General features: G+C 40.6%; 1 protein-coding gene across 1 annotated transcript; it reads right to left on the bottom strand.

The window, feature by feature from the left end:
* Nucleotides 1-64: 64 nt before the first annotated feature.
* LOC121948493 (uncharacterized) lies at nucleotides 65-22,947 on the bottom strand. Its single transcript, XM_088081002.1, has 4 exons — nucleotides 22,305-22,947; nucleotides 9,295-9,514; nucleotides 6,929-7,300; nucleotides 65-6,501 (listed from the first exon to the last, which is right to left on the bottom strand). Exons 1-4 carry the CDS (start codon nucleotides 22,581-22,583, stop codon nucleotides 3,983-3,985), a joined length of 3,390 nt encoding a protein of 1,129 aa, XP_087937128.1. The 5' UTR covers nucleotides 22,584-22,947; the 3' UTR covers nucleotides 65-3,982.
* Between the last annotated feature and the right edge of the window lie 1,435 nt (nucleotides 22,948-24,382).

Below are 24,382 nucleotides of genomic sequence, written 5' to 3'. Positions count from 1 at the left end.
TCTTTAACAAACTTACTTGATTGTAATAGATTATATAATGTTGGTATTTCAGGCACAGTACAAGTTTAATCATAGGTTTCTTTTTATTAATCATAAGCCATGAGAAGCCACATTTTGTCTCAAGTAACTCATCAATATTTTTAATCATTCAATATTTATTTGAAAATCCTGAGCACAATATCAAGTTAAAGAGTATTTGCTTGGTTTTGGTCATCATCTGGCCAATGTGATTGTACTTCAGAGGCACTGTCGCCCATAAACAAAGAGAAATATCACATTCTCACAATAGCTATAATCACTGAACAAGTCACAGAGCAGCATGCAGAGGGGTGTACACATACACATTCATACTCATGGTTACAGGAGGATTCTGCTTAGAGCCAAAAACAAGAGTTCATATTCACCATCTTTAAACTGGGCAACTCTTCAGCCCAGAATAATGTTCTGTTGAGCTGTGAAATTCTTTGAAACAGCATTCACACTATGAAAAACTCCACTAAAACCCACACTAATAAAGTTTTTTTTTTTCAAAAGATTTGTAGTTCTTTGCAGCCCCTAAAAGGAATGATTCACTGCGAAATTATCACCCATGTTTTCTTCGCTGACATTTCTCTGAGATCCTGCTGCACCCTTCAGTGCTCTTGCTCACTGCTGTAGGGTACACAATAAGGTTATCAGAAGTATTGATACTTTTCAAATACCACATGTTTAAAAGGATACAGTCTCCATAAATTATACATTCGAAAGTAGGGTTTAGCCGAGTACTCAGATGAAATAATATTAGGTGCAGATATCTGTCCTCATTTGGGTAGCCGTATTCAATCTCACACTCCTGTGATCAAAAATGATCTGAAGCTCAATCCTGAGATTGTTCTGGATATAGTTTTCTAATAAATAATAAATATAGAAACTCCTAATCAAACCGTATCAGTATCAGGGGCACGTTCTATCTGAAAACTGCAGTTTCCAGACTAAGCATGTTACCTCAAAATGGTATTAAACAGGCTTTGAAGTATGCTTTCTCGGGTTCGGTGGGTGTCAGAGGTGCTACCCAATCAGCAGTGACGTGTATGTAAACCAAATTTAGGTAGATCCTCAGTTACTGTGCATACAGTATTTGTTTTGGTCCCATCCACTTTCAGATTAAACCACACCTACTTCCAGTTCAATCTCTGCTCACTCCAAGCACAGATGTGGATACAGATAATTTAGTTGAGTGAACAGAAACAGATAATCGTCTACTCGCTCATCCATATTCCAAAGCATCAGGAGTACCAGAGGTATATATTAAAAAAAAAAAATCTACAATCCAATTTTCAACCCAAGGCTGCACAACTAAAACAGGGAGGAAAAATTATGTCAACCTGTGGCTGTCACGAGATTCTCTCCAACAACAAAACCACCACTTTACATGAGCATGTCACATGTGCTCAGTGACTTTTTCTGTACCAACATTGTGCGCAGATTGTTAAAAAAAAATTTAGAGGGAAAAAATGTTTGTGTGCCTACGACTTTTTTTCTTTTTGCCATGGTATTGAGTATCATGTTTTTATTATTATTATATACTAGTATTGCATTAAAGTTTAGAATAGTATCATGACAACCCTTGCGTACAGTTTGCAAGAATAAATTGTCAGTGAGGATCAACTTTGGGAAACAGTGAAATCAATTGGCTGCAAAGCAGTGTACATATACTGCAGAACCTTTTTTGACATTTTGTAGATTTTTGGGGTGGCTATAAAAAATGTTGATGTCTTTAAAAATGTATAAAACATTACTAAGATGAATGACATGAGCCAAGAGCAAATTAATAGTAGGTTTTACAGACTTTATGCGCCTGAGAGGAACTTCCATTGTATTGGCTGTTTATGAAAGAACTGGCATCTTATGGCCAGTATTATAAAACCAGTGTATCTGTCTAACCTATCAGAAGTCTTTGAAGGTTTTAAGGAATACTTCACCCCCCAAAACGATCATGTGTGTATCTGTTACTCACCTGTGTTACATTGGACTCATGAGGAAAACTTTTGTTGCATGCCTCCAGTAAACGAAGACTCCACAAATGGATGAAATTCTTGATGAATGGACGTTATAGGGTCCACATTTAACAACAGCAAACAAACTCTTACAAACTCATGCTGTATAATCCAAGTCTCATGTATCCAGTTGTATGCTCAGTAGTTCCCAAACAGACATTTCCAACATCTATGCTCTCTTCAAAGCTGGACTCTGTTGACAATAACAAGAAGTTTCGCACTAGCTCCACATGCATTTCTCTTTTATTCAAATGGTGTTTCAGCCCTCAGTTCTTCTTTAAGATCAACAATCATGCACGCCCTAGTCACACAGCTGACTGTGATTAGATAATCATGCTGCACCAATAGTTTGAGCAGAAAACATTCATGAGGCCCTCAACAAGCTGCCACTAATCAGCACCTATCTACAACCTTTGGTGTTCATTACTTTTCTATATTAAAAATGGTAATTTTACCTTGCTGAACATCAGAGCTGCAGGTCTTCTGCTGCCACGATCAATTATTTTTTGTTATTGTGTGACTTTGGTCATTCAAAACTAATCCTTTAAAACAAAGTCACACATTAACACAAACTAAATCATCGAGGCAGCAGTAGACCAGCAGCTCCTTTGTTCAGAGTGGTAAAATTACTGTTTTTGTCATTGAAGTCTGGCTTTGAAAAGAGCATGCATAAGTTTTACTTTACTTTCAATTCCCGATAGGAAAGAGCCGACTTGTTTGAAAGAACTGAGCATACGACTGGATAAATGAGACTTGGATTATACTACATGGCTTGAGTGAGGTTTGCAATATGGCAAAAAATGGTTTTACACTTTGGAGAGGTGGAAAAGTTGGTGTATTAATAAAAGGTAAATGCCACTAGCTGCAATGGAAAAAGACTAAGTGTACAGTCATGGCACAGGCCACTACAAGCTGTCCTTATTATCGCTGGATGACTTTTAACACACTTACGCACACAGGGCTGACACCACAACAGTTCCAGTAGCACATGCTGTAATATTAGGTGTTCTCTTTTGTCTTTTTCCGGTGTGCTTTCTGTTATTAAGCATCTATTTTTTCCCTTAATTTCAGGTTCAACTGGTGCTCTACTTCTGCAGTGGTATTATGGAAACTGACTGGAGAAAAAGCATACAAATTTGCTTTTTTTTGCAGATCTTTAGAATTTTTTTACAAATAATGTGCAACATTTGGATGGCAACTCAGCTTACAGTTTTGCTGTTGTTAAAGGGGAGCATCACCTAAATCATGAATTCTGGTGCGTTATTTCTATCGCCAAGGAAGGTTCAATCAATATTTGCAAACACGTTCTGCTCTCTCTCAAAGCCAGAAACCAGAGAAGTCTCAAACGTGAAATGTCATCAAGTATAAAGTCTGGAGCTGCTTCACAGACAGTGAATAAGAGCCTGAATTTATGGACCCACAGAACGTTTGTTTTCTGTTTTATACCCAAATAAACTTCAATCCTCTGCAGTGTTCTCAGGTCTAAAACAGAAAATGCACCCATATACTGCTCATCTCCAAAACCTTTCACCGTCTCCAGACTTTAAACTCTACGACATCACAAATTTGAGCAATGGCACTCTAGTTTTTGCATTTGAGAGAGAGTTGTTCATGTTTATTAATATTTTTAGACTGTCTTAGACCGTTGGAATAACATGTATGCATTTTGAAAATGGGTGAAGTTCCCGTTTACAGACGGTCGCCTATGACTTCAATTCATCAAGAATTTTCTTAGTGTTTTGGATTCTTGGTTCACTGTGAAGGCATGTGGAAAAGTTTTCTTCATGAATTCAGCATAACACAGGCTGAGTCATTTTGGAGGTGAAGTGTTGCATTAAAATGATGGCACTTCCTTATACATGAAATATAACGTCAGCCATCACTGGTGTTTTGAACGAAACACAGGGAAGATGCAATCACTGCCACGGTTATTTATTGTACAAGTGTCATTTCTTGGATGGCTTCCGTTTGAGACTCAGGGACCTCATGGAGCCAAACACTCTCCTCCCCAAGTCCCTTAGTGATCGGGAGCGCTGGAGGGGCATCCTCGGAGGAGGAGAGGGGGAAAAGGAAGGGGAGGAGAGAGGGGAGAGGGAATGGCAGCTGCCCTCCAGGCTTTGAGAGCGAGAGAGGTTAAAGAGGCTGGCGGTGGAGGACAGCCGTTTGTCTCCCTCCTTCGCTCTCAGCAGTCTGACGCCTTCGTCTTTGCTGAGGCCGCCTTGCCCTACGTCTAAAGAGGAGACCCAGTGTGCCCGCTTTGTGGGCTCCTCTCCGTGGTTACGAGGCACCAGCAAGCCTTGGGACTCGCTCCTGAACAAAGCCCGCCTGGAGAGCCTGAGGCTGGTGCTGCGTCTCTCCCCTTCTTCCTTCCCCCTCTTCTTTGAGAAGATCGGGGAGTTTTCTACTTTCGGCCTCTTGTCGTTACTGCTGGTTGAAGCCTTCGCCCTTCGATGCTCTCTCCTCCAGCTCCCAACGCTGTTCCTCCTCCATCCGTACCCATACTCTGTTCTGTCCATTTCCTCCCTTTCGCTTTCGGACTCTTTGCTCCATAGGCGTCCCTCGAAGCCCCTCCACAGTTTGTTGGAGGTCTTCTTAGGTGTCTGGGATGTTGATCGCTCCCTCTCCTGCTCCTCCGCCCAGACCGAGCTGTAGTCCTCTCTCTTGGCGTAGCTGCTCACTGTGGCTGCACGGACCAACTTGTGGGAGGCGTGTTTTCCTCTGTAAAGCCCCTCACCTTCGGCCCTCCTCCATCCACCGCCTCCTCCCCCACTCTGCCGAAGTGATCCACCCCTGTGTTGGATGCCACCGTGCTCCAAAGGAGAGCTCCTGGTGTTGGTGCGCGGCAGGGAGCACTGGAAGGGCGCGTCCCGTCGGAAAACAGAGAGCGGGGTGGCACCCAGAGGCTGGAGAGGCCGGGGAGGGGAGCGGCCCCTGGCGGTGGGGCGGGAGGCAGGAGAGGAGGCTGTAGAAGAGGGGAGGTCTGATGGAGAAGGGATCTGCTGGTAGTGGCAGTGTGAGGAGTAGTGAGGAGAGGGGATATGGATGGACTGATAGGGGTGTATGGGGCTGCTGGAGTGTGAGAGAGGAGGGGTGAGGCTGGACTGAGACTGTGGAGAATGGGTGACGCTGAGAGACAGCTGTATCGGTCTCTGGGGATTCAGGTCGTTCAGTCTGGCATAGTCATGTGACAGATCCGTCTGGGCTGTCAGGTGAGTTTTACTGTGACCCCTCACCTCGCCCGCAGGATCTGTTTGGAAGCAGTCAATATCCAGCTCCACTCCTTGCTCCATCAGTCCAACCACAACAGCCCGAGAGAGGCCAGAAAGGCGGGAGATCTCCCCCACCATTGGGGAGTCTTCACTGAGCTTCGGACTGGAGCTGGACTCTTGGATCAGGCTGCTGCGCTGGGACCCCGGAGCTGATCCAGAATTTGTACTTAACACTGACGGTCCAGTCTCAGGTGGAGCCCCACTGCTCCAGTCTAATGAGCGACAGAAGTTGGAGGATCCAAAACCAGGACTGGACCCTGAAGTGACCTCCAGGGAGCTGCGGTGGCTCAGGCTGCTTGGACACGTTGAAATGCGAGGGCGAGCCCTAAGTGCTGGCGTGGGTGTAACGGAGGAGAGTGACGTAGCCGAGGTCATGGGAGCCGAAGCGAAGTCGCTCCTCAAAGCTCCACAGCTGCCATTTTTGGGATTGTCCACCAGTCCCTGGCTGGAATTCAAACCAGGAGTCAGGTTCAAGTTGAGGTTGAGATGCAGATTGATGTTCAGGTCTTCGCCGGTTGCTGAAGGAAGGTTTCCGAGGTTGATTGAATTCCTTGTGGCTTTTTTCCCGGTGGTGCTGAGGCTGATTCTGGCTGAGTTTCCAAGCAGTGACTTACAGGGAGTGACGCTGCCTCCCGGCAGGGTGGAGGGCGTGCTGCGGCTCTCAAAGGCAGATAGGGACTGAGTCGAGCCATGACTTTTCCCAGGCGTACAAAGACCTCTGTGCCTGACTTGACCAGGAGTGGCAGCTGAAGTGAGATCGGAGGTGGAGGAGGTTACCCGACTGTGGTACTGACGAGCCAGTCGAGAGATGTATTGCTCCAGTTGGGTGAAAGAAGCCGGGGCAGCGGGCTGGTGAGGCTGGAGAGGCAGAGTTGGATCATTGTTTGACTCCTGTGGTTCATCTGGCTGTGGTCCTTCAGAGGCTGATTGCTCCTGGCTCTGAGAGGTGAAGAGGGGGCTCTGGAGGGCGACGGCATGCAGCGGGCTGGGGTAGGGGTACACTTCTTTGGTCCGACGGGACACCAGGTCTGCGCAGTACCGAGGGTCCAGCTGGGGGTTTGGATGGAGGGTGGCGGTGGAGGAAGAAGAAGAGGTGGAGTCGAGAAGCTGGAGGAGGGACAAAATCAACGAGTCACTGAGTCCTGAGCAGAGGTCGGACAGAAAGCTCAGACCAGTCGCTTCGATGTCACTGTGGACTGTAAGTGATGAGAGAAAAAAACACATCAGACAATTTTTTAAAAATACTTTTAGATGATAATTCTCCTAACCCTATGAAATCTGGAGCGACGTCACTTTTCTTGCGCTGCCTTCAGACGCCTTTCATAAGTATTCAAACCTGAGCCAATTGGTGCCGTTTCTTTCAAAACATGGGAAAAAGGAAATGAACAACTTGGTAAGAAATGTTGCACAAATTGAAAAAAAAAAAAGAAATAGGGAAAAATGTCTAGGCAAACAAGAAAAAATATAATAATTATCATAATAACATATCTAAAATTATGTTACAATATTCTGAGCAATTTTTCTTTATTTGTTTGTTTTTTCCTCTCTTTTCCTATTTCGTTTATTTACTAATTGTTAGGGGAATTTTCTTGTACTTTTGCTAATTTTTTTGCACAGGCTCACCTGAAGCTAGTGTTTCTGCTGTTGGTTCAACATCTTCCTGGCTGCCCTGCAGTGCAGGCTGCTGCTGCTGCTGCTGCTGCTGCTGAGGCTGCTGCTGCGTCTGCTGCTGTTGCGTCTGCTGCTGCTGCTGCTGCGTCTGCTGCTGCTGCTGCGTCTGCTGCTGCTGCTGCGTCTGCTGCTGCTGCGTCTGCTGCTGCTGCGTCTGCTGCACTGCAGCTTCTGACCACAGGATGTCAGTATTGTCAGAGGACAGAGGAAGCGGCTCCCACAGCTTCGGGGGTCTGGCTGGTGGCGCTGATCCTCCCTGAGCAGCGTCACTGGACACAGAGTAGCAAGAGTCCGAGAGAGAGCTCCCGCTCACTGAATAGAAACCTTGACAAGAGTGAGGAGGAGAAGTTCAGTCTATTGCTAACATCTAAGTGACAATACAAAGAAATAACACACTGTACATTATTTTATTGCATCAATATAATTTCTCTAAATAAGGGATTTTACTCATCTCTTGACCTATTCCTATTATGTGTTCATATGTATTTCATTATTTCATAGCCTGCTCACAACTTTGCTGAAAGATGTGATCAAAATTTACATTCATTTACATTTACAAAACAATACATTTTCATTTAGAGGAAACCCCTTATAGACTATTTCATTAACATAAACCCATGACTGATATTTGATCACTGTGATATGAATGACATCTCTGAAATCCTTTTTAGCTTTTTTTTTGTTTTTTTTGTGTATGTATGTAGACATATGCAAGCGGAAAAAGTATGTGTATATATGCATATATATTTTTATTATCATGCATATTGTTTCAGAGGGAGTTTATATAACAAGTTTTCAAATAAGGTGACTTAAAATCAACAATTATATACACATACACACATTGCTGTTTATTCACTCTGTCTGGGGTTTTTCCTGAGGAAGGAAATTATGTTTTTTGTAGCACTAGTTTGCGTAGTTTAGTTGTATATGAGAAAAACAAAGACATCAGCAACAGAAACTCAAACTTCAGCACCATAAATTCCAGCAGAGAGGCGTCACAGAACTGGAGCCACTGTTTGACTAACAAGTAGCATGGAGCTACTGCAGTGCCAAAACACAACGGCTGTGAACAGCAGCACCAAAAAAATCACAAAAATCTTCATTACAATTTCAGGATTTGTTATTAAATTAACACCCCTTTCATTGTGTCTTTAAGTTTTTATTTGTACCCGCTTTTTTTCATTTATCATTCTTACCAATGTAATTATAATTTTATATGTCATGCTGTAAATTTGTTATTGTAATGGTGCAATAAGGTTAGGGTTACTTGTGGGATGAGATTCTGTTAAAATTTATTAAACTGCAAATTAAAATGGCTACTAATAAGGGGGAAAAATAGGATGATGCACACTCCTGATTTATAACTGATTAAGGAACTATTTTGTATGGTTTGTTGTATGTATGTATTAATGTAAGAATCTGTAGGTGTATGTGTTATGTTTTTATCAATTTTTTTTTTCCATTTTCTTTCTTTATTTATTTATTGTTTTTTTTCAATAACGCTTATCTAATATGTTATTTTTATTTTTTTAGTTTTAGTTTTAATTCATTTATTTTTATTTGAGTTTTTTTCAATAATGCTTATCTGCCATGCTTTTTTAAAAAAAATAGTTTTAACATTTCTTTTATTGTTGTTTTTTTTTTTCAATTAAGCTCACTTATTGTTTGTCCAAGTTTCTTCTTTTACTGGGAAAATGTTGTCATTCAGGATGTGAATGCTTGTTCTATTTATTTAAAATGAACAAAAGCCAATAAACATAATTTGAAAAGAAAACTTCATTTCAAAAATCATATTTTTTATAACCGCAAAAAAAGAAGAATTTAAGATTTGGAAGAATTACAGGTAAAAAATAATGACATAAAAAAATGTAATTAAAAAATAACTGAAATAATGCCTTTGAGGTTTTCAAGTTTGAGTTGAACTACTTGCCAAGTTTTCAGTCAGTAAAGAATCATATGAAAGTGGTCGTGCACGGGTGCGTGGCAGGGAGAGGAATGTCAGAGTTGGGTGTAGTAACACAGACGTCGCAGTCACAATGAGAGTGGATAAGAGTTTGGAAAGAAAGGCTGAAAAGTTGACAGCGAGACTGAAACAAATGAGTCAGAGCCTGGTGCCCGAGTGCAGGTAAACAGAAGAAAAAATAGTTCTGTTAATGTTTAATGTGACTTCTCTTACATAAGGTGAGCTGTGGTGATACCAGAAGGTGACAAACTGTGTGGTCACTGTTCAGGTCAGTGCTGCAGACCACACACACTGTTCACCACTGAGCACAAGTGTTTAGACCTGTGTGTGTGTGTGTGTGTGTGTGTGTGTTTACCTGAACTCGGTCTGGAGTCACTGTCCAGATGGACTGCACCACTGGGGTCTGGTGTTGGGGGAGACAGTAGGTCAGAGGGGGCATCCCAGGACAAAGTCGACCAGCGTGAGTTACTCCCCCTGCCAGACGAGGAGTGGACCGTCCCGTCCCCTGAATTACTGCCACATTCCTCTGGGCTGCTCTGACAGGGCAGTACCACGATATCTGAGGGAGACGGAGCCTGAGAAAAACAAAACATGCGACACGTGAGGGCTGAGCAAAACTGACGAAATCAAATATTACAACTCTGACCACAATATCTAAATACTGTGTATATGATTACATGGTCGTACATCATATTTCAGAATCAGAATAAGCTTCAGTATCATGTAGGTTTTCACTTAAAAGAAATTTGCCTTGGTGTTTGGTGCATAACAATAAACATACAGTCACATATTAAGAGGAAGTGAAAAAAAAAACGGCAAAGTACTGCAACAGTCAAAAAGATAAATACCTTTTTTTCTAAAAAGACACTTGAAAATATATATAGTGTGAGAATACAAGTATGTAAAATATAGCTGTTGTAAAAATGAGAGCTCAATATTTTTATGCAGCATGTGCAAAAGTTCACAGTATAAATAATATGTGCAATGTACATGGATAATAGTCCAAGATCTGTTAATGTAACATATAAAGCAGCGTTTTTCAGGCCAAGGACCCTTTAGCTGAAAGAGAGACGGCGCAGCAACTCCCCTACTACAAACATAATATAAAACTGAGTTGCATAATAAACTTGACAAAACGCTAATGTGAAAGGTGTCCTTTTGTGCCATGTAGGCCTGTAAACATACATTTTAATAGTGCATACAATACTGATCTATGTAAATAATAACTGTTACTATCTTTTAAATCACTTCTTAAAACTCACATTTACAGACTTGCTTTTGTGATGTCAGCTTTATATATTCATTCATTTTTCATCTCTCATCCTCTATTCATTCATTTTGCTGCTCTTACTTTATCCTTATCCTTATGTCCTGTTTTTACCACCTGTTCATGTTTAACATTATTTACTTGTTCATCTATCTCTTATTTATCTGTTTTTTTGTCTTATCTTTGTTTTATCCTCACTGATGTGATGTCGTCTTCTTAGAATATTTCTTAAATTATTTTTCTCATCTTTTACTGCATTTTTTCTTATATTTTCTAAAATTTTATCCATTGAGTACTTTAACAATCTTTAAAGATCTGCCTGCTTTAATCACCTTCATTCCTTTTATTTGCTTATCCTATTTGACCTTTTGTAAACTCGTTTTGTTCTTGCCTGTTTCCGACCTTTATCTGTTTGGCATTTTCATGTTCATGTTCATTTTATCATTCCTACAGTTTCTGCCTTTGCTTTGTCTGTCAAAGCACTTTGTAAACAACTGCTCTTAAAGGTGCAATAGAAATAAAGATATTATTATTATTATTATTATTATTATTATTATTATTATTATTATTATTATTATTATTATTATTATTATTATTATTATTATCATGTATGTTTCTGACAGTATTAGAAAACAATCCATTGTGTCTGTAAACAGGTCGTTTTGTCTTTGATAATAATAGGCTGGATTCACGCTAATGTGTATATGAAGACATTATTAAATTAACAAATGATAATAATAAAAACTTTTATTAATTTAGAAAACAATAATTTGGTGGAACCTATGCAGTAACTCTGAGGACCCCCTGCTGAAGACTGAGGGTATAGAGGCAGATGTCTATGGGGGTGGTAAGAGTCCACGTCAGTGGGGGTACTGAGCCTTGTTGATGAGGCCAGCTGCATAATAAATAAATGAATGAATGAATGAATTAATGAATGAATACATACATACACAAATAAATAAATACATGGTGTGAAGTTCTCTTCTAGTTTCTTCAACATGCAGACTACTTCATTTGGAAATCAAAGCTGGTTCTATTTATAAAACCAGATTGCATGCCCCCAAGCTGAATTATTTATGATATTGAAACATGTTTATGCAAATTAAATGAGTTTTCTTTCCACAAACAGTATTGAAAAGGCATTGTTTTCATGCACTGGTACTTCTCCCCTCTTATTAAATGTCATCTTAAACATGAAGTGTTGGACTGTGTACTGATAACCTATAATGGTCACATGACACAGAGGTAAAGAACCATTGATTTAATCTTTAACAAATTATTGTATTTTATAAGTTTATGTATTTTGTGTTTTTTCTTGTGAAATTTTAATCTTATAGTTGTCAGACAAAAGACGTGGAGTAAAAAGTGGAGTATTTCTCCCTTAAATGTAGTGAAGTTGGAGTAGAAAGCAGAATCATGTGGACATAAGACCGTAACAGCTCTACAACCGATATCTCCAAGACCCACACCGTTACAGTCTAGACTGATAAATAACACTACGGGTGAGAGGAAAAATACATACTTTTATTTTTGGGGTGAATTGTCCTTTTAGGTTATGTACTTGAGTAAATGTACAAATTTACTTTGCACCACTCAGTATGTTGACATGATGTTAGAATAAGTTGAATTATTGTGTTAGTGGACTAAAAGTGGATACCTAGATAATACGGTTGGAAATCAAGCTACTTTTTCATGTATATGCCTCAGTCGGACCTGAACTGGCCTTGGCGCTCAGTGCATGCTCTATATTAGGGGGTCGACCCATATTGGTTTTTCAGGGCCGATACCAAAACCACTCATTAGTAGTTAATGAGACTAATTACTGATATTTGGAACCGTTATGCATTTACAATAAAAATGAAAATCTTTCTGTCAATATTTCGAACTTGGAGTACAACAAACTCCAACACAAATCTTTGTTTAAATGCCTTTAGCAAATCTTTAATCAAAACTGAAACTTTCAACATCAAACACGACAAGTTCCCAGCAACTTTTTTTATAAAGTCAAGTTAAAATAAAATAAATAAATATAGCTCCCTGAGATTTAACAAAGTAAAATTTCCTCTCATGCCGACACTTTCTTTGCACTTTTTAATTAAATAATCTGCGATCATTAAAACAAAACAGATACAGATACGATACAGATCATCTGCAAAATGCCAAATATTGGCCCCAATAATTGGACAGGCCGATAATCTGTCGACCCCAACGCTGTACTTTTACCCAGAACTCAAACTTCATAAAACCACAGAAGAAAGCCGAGAAAAATAAAAGATAAAGAATGGAAGAAAACAAACAATGCAAAGGTAAAAATAGAGTATGTACAAAATGCACAGCGCCAAAAAGTTATCCATGTTGTCACCATTCGACATGCAACCTGTTTGCAGCTTGTTTGGTATGTAACGTAATAGTCAACCAGAAAAATGTCCAGTAGCTGAAGTGGGACATATCGCCACCTACAACGACAGAGTCAAACATATTTCCGTCAATAAATTGACCCTCCCCTTGTATACTGGGACAAGGACAGCAGTCCAATTAAACTGCCTAATCGAGCTATAACCATAGTTTAACTGTACATGTAACCATACTAACTGACAATAAGGCCACTCTTACAAAACTCCCTGGTACTGTGTCGCTATGTGAGAGCAGAGACGCGGTTAGACTCATGTGAAAGACATGTAGGGGTGGACATCCATGATAACATTTACCAGACACGCTGCGGTGACATCACACCGCTTACCGGAAAAGCCAAGAATGAGGCCTCACACACACACACACACACACACACAACAGCAAGAACAACAACAGCCCCATCAAGTAAAGCAAAGTGCCTCCATTTCCTAGATTAGTGAGCGCTTGGCGTAGTAACCCCGCTTGTACAATTACCCTCCAAATCCCCCACCCCTCCAGTCGCGAGGAGCCCCCGCATTAGACTGATCGAGCCCAGACAACAGAAACACTGTCAGTAGCACTGATCAATCCTCCAGTTACCGAGGAGACAATACAGGTAGTGAGTCACTGCTGGGGTGACAGCAGAGAGTGAGGGGGGGGGCAGGAGATAATGGGAGAAGACAGATGACGTAACAAAGAGCAGCCAGAGTGGCAGAAGGAAGGGGGGGGCGGAGGAAGGAGGGAAGGGAGGAAAGAAAGAGTTGCAGACTTTGACCTGTCTTAAGCTTATCTCCCCTCTGCCTGTGTGAGATTACGAGCTCTTGTCCCCTATTTTATTATTTTTTTTTCAGTGAATCTTAAACGAGTCGAGGCTGAGGGGGTGACCAAAAAAAAAAAAAAAGAGTGAGAGGGACAAAAAAAGAGACAGAAATGAGAGAGTGAGTCACAAAGTGAGTGAAGGCGGCGAGGTGTGGGGGGGGGGAGCTGAGCGGTTGCCGGGTGAGAGAGAAGGGCATCTTGAAGGACCCCCCCCTCCCCACACTCCCCTTGACAAATAATCCCCAACCCACCCTCCCACTTCTGTAATATCCTTCGCCGCCCCGTGCTCACCATAGCTACAGCTGCTCGCTCTCTAACTCTCGCTCACTTCTCCTCCCACACAGAACCACAACAGCACAACAGGACCGGCGAAAGATTTAACTCATCCTCAGCCTGAGCACGCACACAATCCAGTGTTGTGGCTCTCGCTCGCTCGCATGTATGAACTGTTCTCTGTTGTGCTGCAGAATCCCACTCACTGCATATTCCTCTCACTGCATGAAAGAGCATACGTTTCTGCACTCGCAAAGGCCTCAGTTTGAGTTTCTCTTCCCTTTTCTGCTCTATTTAAAGACATGAATTAGGCTTGGGTGGTATCACTGTATTTTGGTAAAACAGGGTATTTAGAAATCCCAAAGGTATGTTTTTCAATATCGTCATAAATACAGGCACTCCTCTTTCTTTTAACCCTTGTATTGTCTGAACTTTCTGTATATGCCACGTGTCCTGTGGGTCAAAAATGATCCACCTTCACTAAACCCCTAAAATAAAGCAGCCTGATTCTATCTATTTTGCATGAAGAAACAACCTGTCATTGATCACAAACTTTTTAAGTTTTACCTCTTCACAGTGCAGAAAGACTGCATTTAATCATAACTGCCAGGTTAAAAAAATGACCCCTAAGACAAGATTTTTTTACCCCTTTTGGTGTACAGCTTAAATATGAACCAAGTCAGTGTTTCATTTCTTCACGTCATTGAATTTCAAGCTGAAAAAACATTTTTTAGGGGGTTTTCTATGCTGTTAAACATAGTGGCGAGTCATTTTTAACCCTAAGAGGGCAGGGTTAAACTCATTGTATGTATTGCACAGCCTGCACTATCAAGGCTCAGTCTGCAATCTCTTATCTTGCAATCTTTCATTTATTTGATGGGGACCATGCAATTTAACATCCAGTGCAGAGTATGAGACAGCGAGTCTATAGCTACTGCTAATTTTCAGTTCTTGTACCTAGTTGGACTTTCATGTACAGTGTTTCTAAAAAAAAAAAGTTTTAAAGAGCATAAAACACTAAAAACCTGGAATCAATTTGATTTCAGTTGTCAGCGCGTTTCAGAGTTGACAGCCCTTTATAGAAAAAGCTGACAGTCCAAATTTAGATTTACAGTATGCTATTTCACAATTTACATTCATGCTGCTTCTAATTTCTCTGCTGAGCTGAAAGACACTGTGACACCTAATGGTAGAGGGAGAAGTTACAGGACTGTAAACAGCTGGCAGCCAGCAACAGCAAAGCCTGTGGAGAATAACAACATTTCCACATCTAACTTCATTACGACCAAACTGGAGCTGGTGATTGCTGGAACAGCGGTCTTTGTAGCTAGATTGCAAGAGTAACCAAGAGGGTTTGAGTGAGTTGTATTTTGTGTCTGTCGGCGTGTTTTATGATGAGTTAATGAGCCAATTAAGCCTCGTCAGTCTTCTGTGACCAAGAGACAGTTGAATTCAAAAGGTGAGCAGTTGTATTTCTCTGTTTAATAAGAAAAAAGGGTGTGAGGATATCACTGTTCCTTACTATTTGTGTGTTTCTATTGTGTTTTTATTAGTATAAAAAGTAAGTAGCCCACTTGCTTTCAGGAGTGGTGGTGGGGATGTAAGCGCTGCACATCATCATATACGGAATACCTCGGTGAAATTTCAGGAAGGTATGAAATATTACATCCCGCCCAAGCCTAACGTCTGCAAAAATCTCCCCCAACAATATAATGCACTGCACATGACAGGATATAATGTTACAGAGCATGATCAAATCATAGGAGGCTGACAGACATGTGGGTGGGGGTCTGCTCGCAGAGCTGTAACATGATATTCCTACATGCGAGGGTGCAGCACAGCCCCTGTGGACCATATGAAATGTTGTATGGGTCGATGACATTAATGCTACAGCTGCGCAAGCAACACACCTCCTCTTAATAAGAGCATTACAGCGAGATAAATGGTTGCCATGCTGAGGCAGAATAATTTGGTCAAACAGAAGCGAGCGTTTGGTGAGGAGCATTTGCTTGTTCTACACGACGCAGTGTTTATTGTTTCATGCATTATTAATACGCTATTGAAATTTAAAGACAGCCCACGCTGTGCATCTTCATCTCTACCAACCGATTGGAGCGAGATGCAGCTTCTTTTTTTTTTTTTAAACATTCAGGTGAATTTTTCAGGGCACATAAAAGTATCAGCGTTACAGGGTTTTCCTGTCACAGTGCGCTCAGAAGGATCCTGAGGCAAGAAGCAAGAGACAAAAGCTGTCTCACTCCACAAGTCAGGCTAATGGCTGTCCATGTAAGATGATGCTTGCCAATAGTAAACCTAATTTCAAGACAGGCTGCCTTCAGTGAGAGCACACACACTGCAGACGGTTCAGAGACACATACACATACTGTGTACTATGTCTGCAAATAACGAGCATCTTTGTTATTGATCCATGTTCTGATTATCTCCACTGATTAGACATGTGGGCTATAAAACAGCAGAAAACTGAAAAATCACCAACTTAATCTTATCAAATGCTTTTTTCCCCCCAAACATATCCGGTTTACTACACGTTTAAAGGATACATCACCTCCAAATCATAACAACATATGTTTTCCTCTATCCTGCGGTGCTATATATCAGTCTAGACTGTTTTGGTATGAGTTGCTGAGTGTCTGAGATATCTGCTGTCGAGATGTCTGCTTTCTCTCCAATATAATGGACCTAAACAGCACTCGGCGCCAGAAACATACATCTGAAAAACTCAACAGCAATGTCTCTTTCTAGAAATCAGGACCCGGTTATTCAAGATAATCCAAAGAACTTGGTTTGAGCTGTCTCATATTGTTTTTCTATAATTGTCTTTATTTAATTTCATTATTTTTCACCTTGAGGTTTTGTTTACAATTTCTCTCCAACAAACACGTATTATGTATAAGATAGTATTTAATATACAGTCCTAGGAACGTGTCAGGAACTATTTTCTTTCTACCAAACTACACCCGCCGACCCTATCCCCGCAAAGGAAGGAAGTGAGCATCTACCGCTAGCTCACCTCACACCGCTAACTAACGTTACAGCTCAGCCGAGGAAGATGCTATTAGAGCTGGGTAACATCATTCACATAAACAAACGGGAAAAAAATGTAAAAAAAAAAAAAAAAAAAAAGATAAAGTTTGTGTCAGAATATGTAAATAACTGTAAATGTACTTATGATTTGTAAAATAATATATGACACAATAACATATTACTTCCTTTTGCATGGTGATTCGGTTGGTAAATGTAGTTCGGCACAAAGAAAGTAGTTCCTACAGGAAACTGCACACAACAAAATCTGTGGATTATCTTGAGTAACTGGGTCATGATTTTTGGAACGAGACAATGCTGTTGAGTTTTTCAGATGTATTTTTTGGTGATTTAAGCACCACACGCCGAGTGCCATCTAGTTCCATTATATTGGAAAAAAAACAGAGATCTCTACAGCTGATATCTTCAGTACTCTGCAACTCACACCAAAACAATCTAAAAACTGATAAATAGCACTGCAGGCAAGAGGGAAATTGTGTATTTTGTTTTTGGGGTGAACTGTCCCTTTAAGACAATACAAAGCATTCAAGTTTTATCTATCTGCTGTCAGGAAAGATTTAGCCGTACAAAACAGTTGCTGATTCATTTTCTGTCTGTCGATTAATCGACAAATTGCTGCAGCTGCACTACATATGGGAAGCTCTGCAGCAGAATCCCAACTTCCCCCACTCCTGTCCTGCTTTCTTCAGCGAAGACACATTTATTTTTGAACGTTGAATCAGTGTTTCAACAACTGAGTTGCAGAAAAGTGTGAAAAGACTCAAATGTTACAAACAAGTTTTACTCTACTTTTTATAACATGGAGAATATGTTTGGAAATCAAAGCTGGTTCAATTTATAAAAACAGATTGCAACCCCAAAAAATGAATTATTTATGACATTGAAACGTATTCCTCCTAATTAAATTCTTTCCACAAACAATGTTGGAGAAGCATTTCTTTTTGAGGTGTTATTACTTCTCCAAAAACCTGCATGCGTCACAGATGCCAGAACTCATCACATGGTCGGAAAGATGTCATTTAAAATTGCATTTTTCTATCACAGATGACACCACGTAGTCATAATCCCATCCTGCCAAATACAGGTTTGTACAGCGATAACTCCGGGCCTCTCTCGGCTATTAGAGAGAGAAAAGGTGAATCACATTTAAAGAGTTTAATTCTAAAACGGAAAAAGAAAAAAAAAAAACAAAGCTGGTGTTAAAGTAGAGCGCATTATGTTGTGAGTCATCTAATCCTCGGCTTACAAAATAGTTATATTTTTAAAAGCAGAACAACCTGCGATTGTCAGAGCAGTAAGTAATGGATTCCAGAAAAATTAATATAATGTTTTTGGGGATGAAACCTTTACAGTAAGTAACATTTTTCAACCTTTATGATAGTAAATAAACATCTACTCTCTCTTCCTTCCAGCTGCTGCACTATTTAAACTAGACGTGGACACTTTTGCAACAAAAAACTATTTGTCTCCATTTATGCAAATGTTGTCTGTGTGTGCGTTGGCGGAGGTCGGCCCGGGCAGAGGGCAGAGAGCCAGCCTGCTCTGCTACACTGGCAGCTCCCTTCAGAGGTGAGAATGAGCAATGCAACGCGGCCGCTCTGCAGGATCTCTCAGCACCGCGGGGGAAACTACAGAAGAGATGTTGAGAGGTGGGCGGCACTTTATGAGCCGCACTTGCATGCAGATGCCCTCAGATGGGACTGCCATTTCTGTCCCCGCTCTGATAGAAACACATTTTATTATTAGAGTTATTCTCCTCTCTTCAGCGCAGCCTGAGAGGGATGTGATTTAATATTACTTTGTCAAATAAAAACACCGTTCTGCAGAAGGTGACCTCGGCTGTGGTCTGATTTAGACAGAACATGTACTAATGTGCTGCAGGCTGCTGAGTAATTCAGCTCATTAGTATCAGGCACACATATTCACAGGGTAACAACTCTCTGTGCAAAGTGACCAGGATGGAGTGCCTGTTACTTTCTCAGAATAACAATCAAATGTTACTAACACAGCCGAGGATTTAATATCTGAAAAACTCCAGCAGAGCCTGAACACAACACGAACCAGCCATGTCACCAGTTTGTCAAATGATCTCGAGATAATCCATGACTGAGAGAATAACACGCACATCACTGCTCTCTCTGTACAATACAGAGAATCAGGCCCAAGAAGAAAAAAAGTAAGCCAATTATTTTGATGATGTTGTAAAGGATGAATTTCACCACTGGAAAGAGGATGATTTCATTAAAAAATGTCTTTGAAAGGTTGAAAGATGCAAGTACTGATATAATTTGTGCACTATGATTAAAAAAAGGGGCAAAATGTCCATCACAGTTTTCCCAAGCAGGGTTCCCACAGTTTAAGGCAAGTCATATTTAAAGCTTTTTAAGACTTTATTAATGTCACTCGAACTGATGTTTAAGACCTAATCTCTAATAACCAAAACTTAAGGACAGTTTTATTTTGCCCAAAAGTTTATTGTAACATTAACATCATGGTTTTTTTTGTCCAGGGATAAAATTAATTTATCTATGTCAAATATTGAAAAAAAAACCACAACCCTTTTTAGGTTGGGACACATGGAAGTCAATAAACATTTTAGAATAAACATATCTATTTGGTTGACTTTTTATAGCCGGTTTTCTTATCTATTTTTGTGTTTTTTCACTTTGCATGTGAGATTCCAGTGCTTGGATTCCCATCATTATGAGTTTAAGAAGAGAAATTTATTAAATTATTTAACAAAAAAAAGGGGTGTTGCCAATTATTTTGAGATTTTACAATTCAATGTCAGAAAAAAAATAATCATAAAAAAACCTTTCCATGTCTGAGCATTTTTAAGATGTTTGAAAGATTAATTTAAGTCATTTTACTGACCTTACTTTTAGATTAATGAATTCAATGCCTTTTAAAACGTTTTAACGATGCGCAGGAACCCTGACCAAGATGACAGTTTAACTGACTACTTGTCTTGTCCGGCTAACAATCGAAAATATTTAGATTGATATTAAAAAAGACAAAGAAAACCAAAAAATACTCAAATTTAGAAGTATTAACCACGTAGAATTTAGTCATTTTTTGCAAATTGCAAAATTACTTAAAGGAAAACTTTGATATTTTTCAACTTGAAACCCTATTTTCCCATGTTTTTGTATCTGAGTGGGACAACATTTTTTTTAAAGTGGTCCAGTATTGAGAGACTGCTGCAGCCAAAGCGGCGAAACAGGCCGCAACATAAGTCCAATTTGGTATTTATGTGTAATAAAAGTTCTTGTTTTTGCCACTGACAGGCTCTGATTGTTATTTCAAGTGTCTGACAGCATTATGGAAGACAGAGTAATGAAATGTTTTCCTTACTTTTCGCAGATCCAGAGCTGTCGAAGACTGTTTCCCTGTCATTATGTTTTTCCCTGCCTCAACTTCAACCAAACCTCACTCCAAACGCCAACCACCAAGAGATGCACAGAAGAGAAACACTATCTCAATACAACACCGATATGTTTGTTATTGAGTCTCACTGAAGGAGAGGTCTCATTCTGAAATCTTGCTGACTTTTCCACATTATCAAAATCTGCTAAATATCCAGCCATGACACTGAAAATCTTTAAGATAAAACTAATCTGTGCTTTCTCTATTCCAACACAACAAACTCTCTTTCTCCAACTGTCACTTTGTTATCTTCTCGAGACTCAAGATTTCAGAACGAGACTTGGTCACAACAACAAACACACCAGCAAAAGTCTTCTGTAACGTTGTCAGACACTTATGATGACGATCGCAGCCTCAAAGAAAGCACTTTTAATGAGCAGACATTGATGGTGCATAATTACCGAAGGGACTACGTTGCAGCCGCTTTCACAGCTGTGGCTGCAGCACTCTCTCAACACTGGACAAGATTTTAGAGTCACTTAGATACAAAAACATGGGAAAACAGCATTTAAGTTGGAAAAATATCAGTTTTCACTGCTGGAAAGAGAATAATTTATTTAAAGAGGGCTATCTGTCTGGTGACATATTCGGGTTGCTAAAAAAGGACTAAGAAAAGCAGCAAGTCCTTAGATTTAACCCTTTAAAACCTGGATGGACAAGAGTTTTATTATGCTGTAGTCAGACGCCTTTCACATGCAATTTAACCTTTTGAAACCTGAGCAGGGGGAGAAGTCAGTAACCAACTTGGAAAGAAAAGCCCAACAAACTGCAAGAAATAAGTAAAAGATGACAAGAAATTTTGCTAAAAATTTGCTCTGAAAAATAGGTGGAGTATTATTAGAAAAGAGGAAAATTATCCCAAAAATAGGGGAAATGTCAAGAAAATTGTATTTATAATTACCTAAACTTAGATTTTTTTGGTACTTTTAAGATAAGATAAGATAATCCTTTAATCATCCCACAGTGGGGAAAATTCACATTTAAGGACATTTTGTGGATTTTTAAATTTTGGACATCTTTTTAGTAGGTTTTTGCTCATTTTGGGCCATTTCTTCATATGTTGCTCGTTGCCTGTTCCCCATGTTTTTGATCAAGCCATTTTGCTCAGGTTTCAAAGGGTTAAGAAGCTGTGACTAGGGAATGTCTTTCATTTTTGCATGGAAAATGAATGAAAAATAGTTGCTTTTCATTCTCAAACTGTACAATCGATGAATTTTACTGCTCTAGATTCAGTATTTTCTTGCCCATTTTAGGTAATCTGTTATGTCTCCCATTTCTAACCAGTAAATCCTGCTGGGTGCACTCACAGCCATCTCTGTCCTCTCCTTTCCAACAGATTTTTACATTTTGATAACTTCACAGATTCAAACATAGTTTATGTTCACTAATAACAGACCAGTCCACCTACAGCCTCCAGGTCAAGACCTGCTCACTTCCTGTCCTCCTGTATTAAATGTCACATTCCTCCAACTCTCAACACAAAAAGATCTGTGTATGCATTTCAGGAGAGGGTTGGTGAATGGGATACTTTATATGTGGGTGTGTTTGAGGATCACACATCCATAACCTCTCAGTCACACTCCACTGGAGCATTTCACAATAAAAGATCAAAACTGCACTTTTGCCTTAGACAGTGACGGAGTTCATATTGCAATGAAATTGATTTGAATGCAAACTGGGTGCCAAAGTGACCTTTACAGCTGATGAGTTTAGAGCCAAAAAAAAAAAAACCTGCAGCAGTGTCTGGTTGCTGGCTGCACCTGATTTTAGCGCCTGTGTGTGTGTCCCACCTCATCCTCCTCTCTAACCTTGAGGCAGGGCACACAGCCAGCCAGACTGGAGCTGGCCCTGGCAGCCTGACCTCTATGACATTTGCTCCATGTGATGGTCACACACTGATGCTGTGGAAAATAATCGGGGCTGCATGCTTGGATGGTCCCTGGCACCATCTCAGTCAGTTTGGGTGTTGAGCCCTCGGCACAGCCACGCGCCGCCAGGCAGCAGCAGCGATAAAATCTGTCTACTGAGCCGCAGAGGGACTGGCTCGTTGGCAGATCACCATCATCACCGCATCCATATTTAATAAACTCGTCATGTAGAGCTCGGTGACAGACGCACTGACTGACCTGTTGCCTGCGGGTTGTCGCAGAGCCATGCTCGGCGCTCTCCGGGGTACCGCTCCCCTCCTCCTCCTCCTCTTCCTCCTCCTCCTCCTCCTCCTCCGCCCGTGGCTCCTCGGCGTTGACGGCTCGGTCCTCCAAAGCAGCGTCCACCATCTGCAGGTGTTTGCACCTGAGCAGCTCCAGCTCCATCACCCCGGCGAGCGTCGCTTTGAGGCGCTCTCCGATGCGGACGCGCTCGGTGCCAGACCACAGCGAGTTCACGCAGCCGCGGCGGCCGGCCATCCTCAACGCGGTGCCGGGCAGGCGGAACCGGGGCGCACCGCTGACCACCGCTCCGAGCAATGAGTGAGAGGAGTGAGTGCGCTAAGGTGCAGCTCCAGGTAGAGACACACAGGTCGGGACGAGCGTGCGCAACATAGTAACCGCTTGAATTAACGCGATAATGAAAATATAATCACCATAACGTGTCATGCAGCCTACAGCTTCAGGCGGCCCTGCGGACTGGATTAACGACTCCTCCGGTACACCGAGAGAACCTCAACCAGCCGTGTCTTCATTTCCTGCTCACGCAATCCTGTCTTTTCTCACTTACAAGCGTCCCGGTCCGGTGGAGTCACCATGGTGCTGTGTTCCTGCACGCTGCGTCCCCGGTGAGACAATGCAACAGACAGACGGAGGCTGATAGCGTTACATGTGGGAGCAGCAGTGAGAGGAGGAGCCGCTGCACCAGAGCTGCACACCGATTGGACAGAGAAGTTTTTCGAATGGACGCATGGAAAAATCCCCCAGACTGTCCAACTTCACTGTGCAGGATGCCAGAGGACAAATACTCACATTCCTACAGTGTTCCCATGGAGATAGTGAGGTCAAAAAGTGACCTCATCATGCTCTAAAGTATCATTTTTACAGGGTAACATCGTCAAATGTAGGTTAGAATATCGCCTAAGGGCCTCCAAACTTAATAAACTTCTCTCCTGACAGTTTTTCACAGGAAGATGGACGCAGGTGTGATAAAATCAACAATAACTTTAGGTGTTGAACGTATTTTGTTCATTCATGAATTTATTTTTTATATATGCATTTTTTATTTGAGTTTTTTCTAATTTTTTTTCTGTTTTTTTTTTTATTTCAACATTTTCCTTATTTCTTATGAATAATTTGTTCTTTAATGTACTTTTACCATCTTGTACATATGTCATATGTACATGTAACTCTACTAGTCATTGTTTAGGTTGTTGTAGACACTGTTTTTTCTTAAGGAAACAATAAAAAACACGATTGGAAAACAATGACTTCAGGTTTAGAGTACTGGTATTGCTCAATGGGAGACTTGAATATAACAGCCAATGTAAGTGTTATTAATTGTTTAATATATATATTATATAAACAATCCAGATAGGACACACAAAGACACACAAAATACATCAACAGGAGCACAAAGCCCAGTGGTACAGGAAAAAGGGAGGAAAATAAGGTTAACAAGGCTTCAAAACACTAAATCATAGCACCAACCTCAGTCAGAGATGCTCCAACATAAGTAAGTTAATTTAGATTTATCATCTCTTTTATTTTCTAAGAAAACACTTGAGAGGCAAGGACAACAACTTTCTTCAAGGCACATGCTCTTTCAATGAGGATTTTTGTGCTTTTCCGATGAAAAAAAGGTTGATGTTTGCAGCACAGGTACAGTATCATTTATTTAATCACGTCGGTCTGAAAAAGAGAAACGAGTGTGAAAATGTAGTTTTAGATATTTAAAATAAATAAATAGACATTTATTATTTTAGTTTATGATGTGTTCAAATGGTGCATAATTCTAAATAAAGTTGTGTTTCACCAATTTAACACAGTGGCACAGTAACACTGTAAACATGGAGGCACATTATTGCAAAAAATGAGTACTGGTGACAAAAAAATAAGACTTAAATGGCAAACTGGAGGCAAAGGGGGAACATACCCAGTGCCCAGAGGACGGCAAGTTGGATGGGACAAATAGAGGCCCAACAATAAATGTCAGATTCTTCTTAAACTAACAGAAAATATGATTATTATTTTAACATCTGCTGGTTATTCTTGGCTTC

The sequence above is a fragment of the Plectropomus leopardus genome, chromosome 8 (assembly GCF_026936395.1).
Source record: "Plectropomus leopardus strain MGB_pleo_1.0 chromosome 8, ASM2693639v1, whole genome shotgun sequence".
Taxonomy (NCBI): domain Eukaryota; kingdom Metazoa; phylum Chordata; class Actinopteri; order Perciformes; family Serranidae; genus Plectropomus; species Plectropomus leopardus.
This window is presented reverse-complemented; position numbering and strand designations above follow the sequence as displayed.

Bases quoted from the DNA above. Each gene is read 5' to 3' on its own strand.
- LOC121948493 (XM_088081002.1), bottom strand. From the start codon at position 22,583: ATGGCCGGCCGCCGCGGCTGCGTGAACTCGCTGTGGTCTGGCACCGAG. The intron at 9,515-22,304 runs GTCAGTCAGTGC...TGTTTTTCTCAG, and splicing joins CGACAACCCGCAGGCAACAG to GCTCCGTCTCCCTCAGATAT. The intron at 6,502-6,928 runs GTGAGCCTGTGC...CATCACTTACAG, and splicing joins AGCAGAAACACTAGCTTCAG to TCCACAGTGACATCGAAGCG.